At 33.6% G+C, this 13,388-nt stretch overlaps 1 protein-coding gene and 1 long non-coding RNA gene across 2 annotated transcripts; both read left to right on the plus strand.

Moving 5' to 3' along the window:
- Nucleotides 1–2,212: 2,212 nt before the first annotated feature.
- LOC109236984 (protein NUCLEAR FUSION DEFECTIVE 4) lies at nt 2,213–4,683 on the plus strand. Its single transcript, XM_019403225.1, has one exon. The coding sequence runs from the start codon at nt 2,809–2,811 to the stop codon at nt 4,543–4,545; it is 1,737 nt and encodes a 578-aa protein (XP_019258770.1). The 5' UTR covers nt 2,213–2,808; the 3' UTR covers nt 4,546–4,683.
- Nucleotides 4,684–6,622: 1,939 nt separating this feature from the next.
- LOC109236974 lies at nt 6,623–12,790 on the plus strand. Its single transcript, XR_002069584.1, has 2 exons — nt 6,623–7,343; nt 12,503–12,790. It is a non-coding gene; the product is annotated as an uncharacterized LOC109236974 (long non-coding RNA).
- Nucleotides 12,791–13,388: the final 598 nt, after the last annotated feature.

The following is a 13,388-nucleotide window of genomic DNA, read 5'->3' on the forward strand; positions in this document are numbered from 1 at the left end:
CGACGACCTCGGAGACAGTATCATCTTCGATAAGTCAGATACCGACGACTTGACTTTCCCTCATTTCGATGCTCTTGTTATTACCTTGCGTATTTCAGATACTGATGTGAAAAGAATAATTGTAGACGACGGAAGCGGCGCATGTATTATCCACCCTCGAGTCCTCACACAAATGAGACTCGAAGATAAGATAGTACCGCGTTGCATAACACTAACAGGTTTTAACAATACAGTTGAGCGGACCTCTGGGGAGATAACGCTACCTGTCCTGGCCGGGGACGTCACCCTAGAAACAATGTTCCATGTCATGAACCAAGACACAGCTTACAACGCCATCAAAGGGCGGCCATGGATACACGTCATGAGAGCCATACCGTCAAGCCTATATCAAGTAATCAAGTTCCCTACTCCATGGGGGATATTCAGCATCCGAGGCGAACAACGCACCGCCCAAGAATGCTATCGTATCGCCCAGGATTGCACATATACCCAACAACTAAAGGGAACAGACCTAAAGCATAGCAATTACCAAAGTCGGGGACCAGACTCGATGCACAAACAGACGTCATCAGGGACCCCGACATCGTGGAAGCTGCTGAGTCAACGGTAGAAGACCTCGATCCCGTCCAACTGAACAACAGCGACAGCAACAAAAAGGCTTACATCGGACACAAACTCTCAGAACCAGGTAAATTTCACAAGTTTTTAATTGACAACGCCGATTTGTTCGCCTTCTCCCATGCAGATATGCCGGGTATCCCGAAAGACGTTGCCACTCACAAGTTGAACGTCGACCCACTCTATCCACCGGTGTGGCAAATAAGAAGGAAATTCAACGCCGCAATCAACGAGGCCGTCAGTGATGAGGTGGATAAGCTGCTCGCCAACGGTTCCATCCGGAAATCAAAATATCCCTAATGGGTCGCCAATGTAGTCATGGTAAAAAAGAAAAACAGGGAATGGTGGAAACTTCTGAAAAAACAAAACCCCCATCTATTTATAGGGTTGGATGGCGCGAGAATCGAAGTGAAGGATTGTCAATGACACTAAAACCAAAGCGACAGGCACGCAGACAGTGTCTCGGGAAGATGCGTAATGATGACGCGCGTAGCTGTGACGTCATCCCATGGTAACCACATCAATCATGACCCCGCCGGTTGCGTCGTTCTCTCGATCTTGGTCGACCCGGCTTGATTCAATAGCCAAATTCTCCCGAGATGAAAGCAAATGATGCCACTTATCGAGGACGTGTAGGGCCATGACCTCAACAAGCGGAGGGACTAACTGTATGGGCCAAATTTGGTGACCACGATAACGGATACGCAATACAAAGGACGGGATCGACCATGATATAACGATTGAAGGTTGTTCTCACAAAGGCTGATGCCAAAAGCGGGCAGCCGAGATCAGAAAGTAACGGTAGCATAGGTTCAGAAGTGGGACATAAAGAATATTCCTTTGGATATTCTTTATGCTGTACTTTTAGGGTACTTTGGGGAATAACCCCTATAAATAGGAAGAGATAGAGAACAAAAGGGGAGCTTCATTTTTCTGGACAGAAGACATATTGTAAGAGTTGATAAAAGAGAATATCCAAAAGTTGTCTTATTTGTTGGTAATATTAAAAAAGCACACGTTGTTCCATCTTGATCCATAAATCTAGAGATTCCATATCCATCCCAACTTCATACTTTTCCACGTGGCAGACAGAAAAAAGGGGCATCCCAATCATATGATAGTTGGGTGACATATCCCTTTTCATCACATTTATTGCCATTGCTTACATTTATTGCATATTTATACCATCTTATTTATTATCAATCGTAGCGTATTGAATCCATTATTTGATGCATCTGAACACTGCTCATTTCATAAATCTTCTATTTTATCCGGTCTAGAAGTTATTAAATTCAACTAAGATTCATCTCTTTAATTCATCATTAATTGGTTTAGCCATTATTTGCTCAAACACACATAGAGCTATTGCTTGCATTATTTTTTCTAATACCTCCTGCCAAACGACCCCTTAGTGTTTTACCATTAAAAAACAAAATGTAAAGAACAAAAAGGTTGACTCCCTTTTCTATTATTCCACTAAAAAAGGAAACCCAATTAATAACCCAGGAAGTTCATGCCAAAGCACCATCTGATCTCCATTTTAGTTAGTTACTAACTTGCTGTCCTACATTTAGTATGAACATATTATAGTCTGAATTAATGAAGAATTTTAGCAAAAATAACCACCTCCTCCAAACCACCAGAAAACATTATCATGCCATTTTTACTATCTACTGTAGAAACCTATTTTCTCAAGGAAGAGTTCATTTTTCTAGTTCTCATTTCCTTAATATAGCCATAAAAATCTCCTAGATTTTTGTCTCCCTTGAGTACTTAAATCATCGTTTTATCTTCGTCTTTGTTTATATTATTTTCTTTCACACATCTCAATCATCTTGACCTCTCAAGTGGTCTTGATTAGTTCATTTCTCTTGGGGCAGAGCCAGTTCTTCGATTACGGTTCTGTCGAACCCAATAGCTTTGGTTCAAACCTTATATTTGTTATAAGAAATTTATTAAATATGTATAAATTATTAATTTAGAACTCAATAACTTAAAAAGAACTAGAATCTCGAACCCATAAACCTTTAAACTCTGGCTCTGCCTCTATTTCTCTATCAACTCTATGCCCCATCTCACTTACCAACATGAGATAATTCCATTTTCCCCAATATTCAAAACCAAGTTGGGTGTATACTTAGAGATATCTTCTCATTTTTTTTGTTACTTCAATTTTTCAGAAGAGGAGATATGGTAGAGGTGCCAATGAGAAATGGCCATGAGATTTTTCAATTTGCCAATCATGTGGTTAAAGGTAGGTGGTTTTCTCTATTTGCATCTTTTCTTATCATGGCTGGAGCAGGAGCTACTTATTTATTTGGAACTTATTCAAAAGAAATAAAAGCTTCACTTGGATATGATCAAACTACACTTAATTTATTAGGATTTTTCAAAGATGTAGGAGCTAATGTTGGAGTATTTTCTGGTTTAATTGCTGAAGTAACTCCAACATGGTTTGTTTTATTAGTTGGTGCAGCGATGAATTTCACAGGCTATTTCATGATATGGCTTTCTGTTGTTGGAAATATACCAAAACCAAAAGTTTGGCATATGTGTATATACATATGTCTTGGAGCCAATTCGCAAAATTTTGCGAATACTGGAGCTCTTGTTACATCAGTTAGGAATTTCCCCGAGAGCAGAGGAAATATGATTGGTTTATTGAAAGGATTTACAGGATTAAGTGGTGCTATTATGACTCAATTATACTTAGCTGTATATGGAAATGATTCGAAATCGCTTATTTTACTCATTGCTTGGCTTCCAGCTGCTGTATCAGTAATATTTGTGTATACTATTCGTGAAATGAGAGTCGTTAAGCAGCCGAATCAGCTGAGAGTTTTCTACTATTGTTTGACTATAGCAATTGTATTAGCATTGTTTCTTATGGTCATGACATTGGTTGAGAAAGCAGTTGCATTTTCACATGCTGCTTATGTTGTAACTGCTACTGTGGCTTGTGCTTTGTTATTTCTTCCTCTTTTGGTTTTCGTTAGGGAAGAGTTAGATGTCTTTCGTCGAAAGAACTTGCCCATTGATCCGACTGAGGATCCACCAATAGTACTAGAGAAAGAAGATAATTCTATAACCTTAGAAATCAAGAAAGATGATACTAATTCTAAGTGCTTTTGGTTCACTGATATTTTCTTCAATAAACCAGAAAGAGGTGATGATTATAGCATATTACAAGCACTTTTAAGTACTGATATGTTGATTCTGTTTCTCGCTACGTTCTGTGGACTTGGAACGAGCCTGACTGCTGTCGATAACTTGGGTCAAATTGGTGAATCTTTAGGATATCCAACAACAACCATTAAATCCTTTGTGTCACTTCTTAGTATATGGAATTTTTTTGGAAGAATTTTCTCAGGATTTGTTTCTGAGACTCTTCTTGTTAAGTACAAATTCCCTAGACCACTTATGATGACATTAGTCCTTCTGTTATCCTGCATTGGCATGCTCCTCATCGCGTTCCCCTTCCCCGGATCAGTCTACGTTGCATCTGTGATCATCGGCTTCTCATTTGGTGCACAGTTGCCTTTACTCTTCTCAATTATTTCTGAGCTTTTTGGATTGAAGTATTACTCCACATTGTTCAATTGTGGACAATTGGCTAGTCCTCTTGGCTCATATATACTTAATGTGAAAGTCACTGGACCACTTTATGATAGACAGGCGTTAAAGGAGCTCGCGAAAAAGGGATTGACTAGATCATCTGTTAAAGAGTTGACTTGTATTGGTAACCAATGTTATCGACAAGCTTTTATAATCTTGGCTAGTGTCGCGTTTTTTGGCGCTCTAGCCTCGTTGATTTTGGTTGCAAGAACTAGGAATTTTTACAAAGGTGATATATACAAGAAGTTCAGAGGGCAAGCAGAGGCAACTGAGGCAGAAATGGCTTCAACAAACACCAATAGGATACACTAAGAACATTACAGAATTTAAGTTGTATTTATTTTGAAGAAACAAACTTTAGAATTGTGGCCTTTTTTTTTTCTAGATCATTTATGTATCCATTATGTATCAATTAATCTTATGAAAGGAAAATGGTCTTTTGTCTAGCTATCTATTTGTGTATGGAGTCATAGCAATATGCTATTGCCAAGTTAATTAAGCAGAAAATGAACATTAAAAAATTGTGTGATTTCCTCCTTGGTATTAAAAATTAAGGAGTTGGCTGGAAATTCAGGACCGGCCTGTTTTGTTTGTTTTTTCTGGTGGCACACAAGACGAAATGATCAGGCAAAAGCCAGTATTTGTAGATCTTATCCTTGGCATGTCTTTTGACACTAACTTTCTAGTTTCTAGTTATGTTAATTTAAATCAAGAAGATTGAAAACCGTTCTCCAAATTGAGATCGAAAATTTGAAGGTTTAATCCCGCTAGTCCAACTCGTTCACTCTTTTTACAACATAGATATTTAGGTGTTTGGGCATAAAAAAAATGTGAGATTTGAAAAAGTAATTTTTTAAAGTTAAATTAAAAAATATATTTAAAAATTAAATTGTATTTCGACATATATTTCACTTGAAAAAATATTACAATTTGTGAGAGAAAATATTATTTACTAGAAAAAGAGATAAAATTACTTTTTCAAATTTGAAACTCATCTTCAAAAATTTAGTTAAATGTATAACCAAATAAAGTTTTGAAGAAGAATTTCGGGGGACAAATGGGTCATTAGACCATTAAGGATCGGTTGCATACAATAAACTACAGATAATAGGCATGGTCTATAAATACTTAGTTAAAAAAAAAACTACTTAAATTAGGTGTTGAAAAAATCCTATGGCAAGTTACAATGACCCTACAAAATTCTGTATTTTATTTACTGATCTTTTATGTCATTCTTTGCCGATCTCATATGAAAAGAACCAAAAACATTTGTAATGAACTATAAAAAGCTCTAATAGCTTCTAAAATTTAAGAATGAGAGAACAATCAATATTTTCCTTGATCAACAGCAAAAGAAGAGAAAAATTCAGCTTGTATTTGTATAAAATCGTTTTTATTAAATTTGTGGAAATTTTAGTGCAGTTTAATCAAAATGTTTCGTGTATGTATATGAATACTCATTTGAATTTAAAGATGTATTACGTAGTTGAATCTTCCGATTTATTATTCGAATGGAAAGGTATATGTAATTGGGTTCCTCCTGGTGATGTCATTCTTTCGTGGGAATATTTTATTTTATCTTAGTAATAAAATTTTAATCTTCATGCATTATGACTGAACATATACCGTATATTTTATTAGATTTTTGCAAAATCTAAAAAATATATTATCAAATATATTCGTTCTTTTAGAAACAAAGCAGAGTGGGAATTAATGACTTCTAATTCTTTTCACTTTGAGAAATGATGAGTTAGGTAATTTGCGTTGAAATATTGCAGTTCTAATGAATGAATAGCCTATTCTTTGATGTTTTTGCATTGATTGATTGGGATTGGTTATATTATATATTCTTGAAATAAAGATAGTACCCTAGAAAATAAGAACATTAATCACACAGAAAACAAATTTTTATTCTCAATACTTAGCTAGCGTTTGGCCATATGATCCCAAATTTATTTTGAAAAATCTGATTTGGGTGAAGTTTGGTTTGAAGATAAAAATGTGTTTGGACATACGTTTTCAAAACATATTTCCCAACTTTATTTTGGAAAAATATGTATATAATTCCCAAATTTTGGGATTTTGGCCCAAAATTAGCAACCGGGGTGATTTTGAGAATTGGGGTTTGGGATTTGGGATTTTGCCAAAATGTGAGCAAAATTTATGGCCAAACATGAGTTTTGAAAATAAATCCCAAATTTATTTTGGGAAAACTCATGGCCAAACGGGACCTTAAAAATTGATACTTTCTCAATTTTTATTTCGTATTTCAAAAGTTATATTTTCACTCGTTTGAATAGTGTCTTAATTAATTATCCAGTTCTATTTTCATATATTTCTATTATATAGAAGAGCGAAGCGTGGTCGACCAAGGGTGGAATTGTCTTTGTACTCGGTCATTTTATTTTCCATCCGTTTAAGGGCTGCCACATAATTCTAGAACCTCACTTTCATCTCCTTTCCAACTCTTTCACCTTCCATTCATCTTCTCAGCTTGGGTATCGCAATTTTAGGTAGACCTTTACCTCAATTTTTGCTTTAATCTTCTTCCAGTTCTTTCAATTCATCCTCCTCTCTCTTTCAATCTTATCCTATATACTTTTTTCCAATGGCTTTCTTCCTATTTCATCAGCTTCTGGCTTGGAATATCTACCTTCATCCGTCTTCTACTTTGAGTGTTGCAAGATTCAGGTTAGTCTGTCAGGCTCAGCTATTTTTTGTTTCAATTTTTTTTCCTATTTTGTTTTTCATGTTTTGGTTGCTATTCTTCTTTGTTGTTGAGGTCGACCAAGGGTAGAATTGTCTTTGTACTCGGTCATTTTATTTTCCATCCGTTTAAGGGCTGCCATATAATTCTAGAACCTCACTTTTATCTCCTTTCCAACTCTTTCACCTTCCATTCATCTTCTCAGCTTGGGTATCGCAATTTTAGGTAGACCTTTACCTCAATTTTTGCTTTAATCTTCTTCCAATTCTTTCAATTCATCCTCCTCTCTCTTTCAATCTTATCCTATATACTTTTCTCCAATGGCTTTCTTCCTATTTCATCAGCTTCTGGCTTGGAATATCTACCTTCATCCGTCTTCTACTTTGAGTGTTGCAAGATTCAGGTTAGTCTGTCAGGCTCAGCTATTTTTTGTTTCAATTTTTTTTCCTATTTTGTTTTTCATGTTTTGGTTGCTATTCTTCTTTGTTGTTGATGTTATTTATTTTGGGTTTTCTCTTCTACCCTTTGTTTCTACTTTGTATCTCATATTTTTTTTATCCTCATATGCAGAACATCTATCAATATAATAGTTTCTGCTTTAATTTGTGGTCTAAGCGATTGGGTTACATTTTGAGTTAAATTTGATTTAACCTTCTTTTCATTTGGTTTTCTTGCCTTTTCTTTTTGCCTCTCCTTGCTAAAAGAACACTACCAATGAAACTGGATTAATATGGGGCATATGAGTGATGCTACCTGAAGCTTGAGTTAGTTTTAATTGAGTTTTGTTAATTTTTTTTTTTAGGTAAAACTTTTTGTGCCACAGGTGTTTGATGAATTTATTGAAAGAAGTTACTTTTCCATTAACTTCTAGATTCTCCCTGATCGAAGCTTGAGTTTTGATAGATCATGGCTATACACTTTGTGGATTCAAAAGTAATATACTCGGTTTGACAGAGAACTTTCAATCCTTATGATCTCTTTATCTAGAGGAGTTAAGATTGGCCCGATAAAACTTTATCTCTTGCAATTTACATTATGTCAAGAACTTTATGTCTCTGCCATAAAATCCAGCCTCCCAAATATTTAAATGTAGCCTATTAGTTTATCTCTCTTTCATATTTTGTTATAATGGTAGTGATAACAACTTTTCGTTTCTCCTATGTTTTCCTATTTATTTAGAATCAAAAAACATAATGCATTTTTCACGCGTTGTGGAAAGAATTTACATTGATTAATTAATTATATGTCGATGACTCTACCACACTGCTTTGTCCTCATCTGGTATTTCAAAATTTAATAACTACTGAAGCAGAATTAGAATTAGAAAATTGTTAGTTTTGTGTTAAACTTAAAAAACGTATCATCACAAACCATCATAATTCATCTGACTTATTTCAGATATGAGTATAAAGACAATCTTTTCATATTATTTCTCCTTTCTCTATCTTCTTTTCAATTTCTGACTTTGAATGCTAAAGCGTTATTCCCACTTCAAATTTTTCTTTGAAATGGTTTTGTACTCAAAAGATGAAAATATTTATTTGCCATTGTCATAGAAGACTCGCTGCTCCTCCTCCATCACTTCAAAGAAGCTATGAATGATCCATCTTGGTACCCTTTCTTCGATCCCTCAACATGTTGTGCTCCACGTATTATGTTTATTTTTATGATGGTAATGCCTAAATCTCTGCACATAATTTATTGGGTGTGCTTACTTTCGAGTTGTAGTTACAAGTCTAGCAGTCAGATATTTTCTAGATAATATGGAGCACATATGGTGTAGAGGAATATAATTAACTATATTGTTGAAATTTAGCTTTAATCGCTCTTGAAATACATTAGGAAAGCCATTGATGTTGCCTATAATTGACCTACTGTAACTTATATTTGCTACATAGATTGCATAATTTTTTATACAATAGCATGTACTATTTACACTTTTGGATTTAAATACTTCATAAAATAGTATTATTCTTAGCTATTACTCCCTCCTTCCCAATTTATGTGGTGTTGTTTGGCTCGAGCATGAAGTTTAAAAACAAAAGACTTTTGAAACTTACTAAAACTAGCTATACATATTTGTGTAGCTGCAAATAATTTCATTAAGGGTAAAATATGAATTTTAAAGTTAAATTATTTCTAAATAAGAAAGTATGACAATCTTTTTGGGGCAGACTAAAAAGAAAAATAGAACGCATAAATTGGAACAGAGGAAGTACGTTTTATTTGTGAATTACAGCACACTGCACTATTTTCATGAGATATTTTTTGTCTGTGAGTTTATGCACTAAGATTGAGTACAAAACAGAAAAAGATTGGTTTAGCATGATTACCGTGGAGTATATTTGGTAACCGTGACATGGTATTTTCTTGGTCATAAATCGTTGCAAATGTTATTTATTTTGGGTTTTCTCTTCTACCCTTTGTTTCTACTTTGTATCTCATGTTTTTTTTATCCTCATATGCAGAACATCTATCAATATAATAGTTTCTGCTTTAATTTGTGGTCTAAGTGATTGGGTTACATTTTGAGTTAAATTTGATTTAACCTTCTTTTCATTTGATTTTCTTGCCTTTTCTTTTTGCCTCTCCTTGCTAAAAGAACACTACCAATAAAACCGAATTTAATATGGGGCATATTAGTGATGCTACCTGAAGCTTGAGTTAGTTTTAATTGAGTTTTTTTAATTTTTTTTTTAGGTAAAACTTTTTGTGCCACAGGTGTTTGATGAATTTATTGAAAGAAGTTACTTTTTCATTAACTTCTAGATTCTCCCTGATCGAAGATTGAGTTTTGATAGATCATGGCTATACACTTTGTGGATTCAAAAGTAATATACACGGTTTGACACAGAACTTTCAATCCTTATGATCTCTCTATCTCGAGGAGTTAAGATTGGCCCCATAAAACTTTATCTCTTGCAATTTATATTATGTCAAGAACTTTATGTCTCTGCCATAAAATCCAGCCTCCCAAATATTTAAATATAGCTTATTAGTTTATCTCTCTTTCATATTTTGTTATAATGGTAGTGATAACAACTTTTCATTTCTCCTATGTTTTCCTATTTATTTAGAATCAAAAAACATAATGCATTTTTCACGCGTTGTGGAAAGAATTTACATTGATTAATTAATTATATGTCGATGACTCTACCACACTGCTTTGTCCTCATATGATATTTTCAAAATTTAATAACTACTGAAGCAGAATTAGAATTAGGAAATTGTTAATTTTGTGTTAAACTTAAAAAACGTATCATCGCAAACCATCATAATTCTTCTGACTTATTTCAGATATGAGTATAAGACAATCTTTTCATATTATATCTCCTTTCTCTATCTTCTTTTCAATTTCTGACTTTGAATGCTAAAGCGTTATTCCCACTTCGAATTTTTCTTTGAAATGGTTTTGTACTCAAAAGATGAAAATATTTATTTGCCATTTTCATGGAAGACTCGTTGCTCCTCCTCCATCACTTCAAAGAGGCTATGAATGATCCATCTTGGTACCCTTTCTTCGATCCCTCAACATGTTGTTCTCCACGTATTATGTTTATTTTTATGATGGTAATGCCTAAATCTCTGCACATAATTTATTGGGTGTGTTTGCTTTCAAGTTGTATTTACAAGTTTAGCGGTCAGATATTTTCTAGATAATATGGAGCACATATGGTGTAGAGGAATATAATTAACTATATTGTTGAAATTTAGCTTTAATCGCTCTTGAAATACATTAGAAAATCCATTGATGTTGCCTATAATTTACCTACTGTAACTTATATTTGCTACATAGATTGCATAATTTTTTATACAATAGCATGTACTATTTACACTTTTGGATTTAAATACTTCATAAAATGGTATTATTCTTAGCTATTACTCCCTACTTCCCAATTTACGTGGTGTTGTTTGGCTCGAGCATGAAGTTTAAAAACAAAAGACTTTTGAAACTTACTAAAACTAGCTATACATATTTGTGTAGCTGCAAATAATTTCATTAAGGGTAAAATATGAATTTTAAAGTTAAATTGTTTCTAAATAAGAAAGTATGACAATCTTTTTGGGGCAGACTAAAAAGAAAAATAGAACGCATAAATTGGAACAGAGGAAGTACGTTTTATTTGTGAATTACAGGACACTGCACTATTTCCATGAGACATTTTTTGTCTGTGAGTTAATGCACTAAGATTGAGTACAAAACAAAAAAAGATTGGTTTAGCATGATTACCGTGGAGTATATTTGGTAACTGTGACATGGTATAACTTTGTTATTTTCTTGTTCATAAATCGTTGCAAATTGGATATGTGTCACAAATTGACATTTATCAGGAAAAAAAATACAACATATTGATGCCAAGAACAAACCAAAAATTTGAGAAAGAAAAACATATTACCAAGACTGGGTGCATTTCAAATATGTGGTGCTCTTACGGATAAAATAACACAAAATAGTCATTGATGTTACTTTGTTTATCAAGCATTCAAATTCCATATTGATTCACTTCTAATCGAAAAGTTCAAGTTTAAGCACTATTTTGAGCTGACTATATGTTGAGGGGCATTTTTGTTTGATTACATCTTATGTAGTATTTTGTAAAACCTATTTTTTTTAATTTGTTAATTTTGTTAAAGACTGATTATTCATCAAAGAGAGTTATAGAAGTCCGATGACTGAGGTATGTATTGGGTCATAAGCAATAACAACTCCATGAACATATCTAGATTAATTAATGTGCGATGTGGCAATAGTATCTTGAAAAAGCTTGTACTCTTGAATAAACAACTATTTGATTTTCGTTAAATATGTGACTTGAGGGACTTCAATTTGGTACTTATAGTGTTATGTGATGAAAAGCAAAGTGGAAAGATGTAGGTTCTTTATCCCCCCTCCCCCCCTTTTGTGATGAGTAAATGAAAAAAGTTTATTGCCATGCAACCACACTAAGATATTGCTAAGATGATATGAAAAAATGCCAGTATCAGTCCATATCTTATTCTTATAGTGGTGGTAGGAATTGTATCAACGCATCTGCTTCATAATGGATATATTCTTTACAAGTAATGGACTTCTAGACATTTGCTAATCATGTGATTTGCTTACTTTTTTCTTTTATTTGAGGGTGAGTAAAATTGTATAGACAAACTTTTCTGGAGATCGTTTGCATTAAATTTTCAACATATTGATAGAGTTGTCAGCATTATCTTATTAAAAAACAAGAATTAGCATTTCTCCGATTTTTTATAATTGTTAACCGGTTATCATAAGGATCAGAGAACCCCATACACTTTTGAGAATGAATTAGATTTACGATACATACTTAGATTGTAATAACCAACGTTTTTGCCTTTAAAGACATTGTTCCATCTTCTCCAAAGGGGCATGACTCAGACACTTGGGTATAGTACTCTAGAATTATTTATTTGCGCTACTTGATTTTTTGTCAATGTTCTCTCTTTCTAGCTTATCTTTATATCATGGTATAATTTCAAATTCTTGGTGGGATTTGTAGTAGTTAATGTTTTTTATTAAAAAATATTTAATATCTTATTCACTTCTAGGAATAGGTGCAAGAAGCTCTCATCATGAAGATCAGGAAGAATACAAGGTAGCGAATGTTTCCAGCAATGAGGAAATCCTTGCAATACTCTATATGGCTCTCAATTGGACTATGTAATTTCTTTGTTCGTAGGATATGTAGCACTAATAGCAACATGATACATTTGATTGATCATGTGGTATATAGAATGATAGGTAGGAGATGAGCAATTAGTCATAAGCTTGGGTTTGATGTAAATGATTTTAAAGGAAAAGCGCAACAAAATGAAATATTTGCTCCATTCTACACACGTCAGGCTCCTGGGGATTTAATATATAGTTTTCTATGTCTCTAGCTATTTATAACAACTTATTCCTGTTTAGAGTTGGAATCACATATAAATATGTGATTATATACTGTCAAGATTATTAAAGTCAAATTATTAGATCCGTATATAATTAATTGTTGGGCCCGTACTATGCACGGGGCAACACTATCTAGTCAAGAAAGATATTACCTACAATCTAGACCTTCGTATCGACCAATAAGCGTATAATGTATATTGTGAATTTGAATATTCTATAGCTCCCATGCATATGAAAACAAAAAGACGAAAGTCAAGGATATAAGAACAAATAAATCAACCCCTTATAAGGCAAATCTATAAAGAAACAACTGATAGGTTATGATTTGGGAATATAGAAAAGATAAAATCGATAAAAAAGAAATGACTAATTTTATTGTTATAAAATAATAACAACACTCAAATTAATTAGTCATATTTAATGTTTTTGTAACGATCTTGCAAAGCACGGGCATATATATTTGCTAGTTATATATATACTGACATGGAATTACCTTCCATTAGGTAAATCATTTTGGTCTCAATAACCTTTTATTAGCACTTA

The sequence above is a fragment of the Nicotiana attenuata genome, unplaced genomic scaffold, assembly GCF_001879085.1.
Source record: "Nicotiana attenuata strain UT unplaced genomic scaffold, NIATTr2, whole genome shotgun sequence".
NCBI classification, from domain to species: domain Eukaryota; kingdom Viridiplantae; phylum Streptophyta; class Magnoliopsida; order Solanales; family Solanaceae; genus Nicotiana; species Nicotiana attenuata.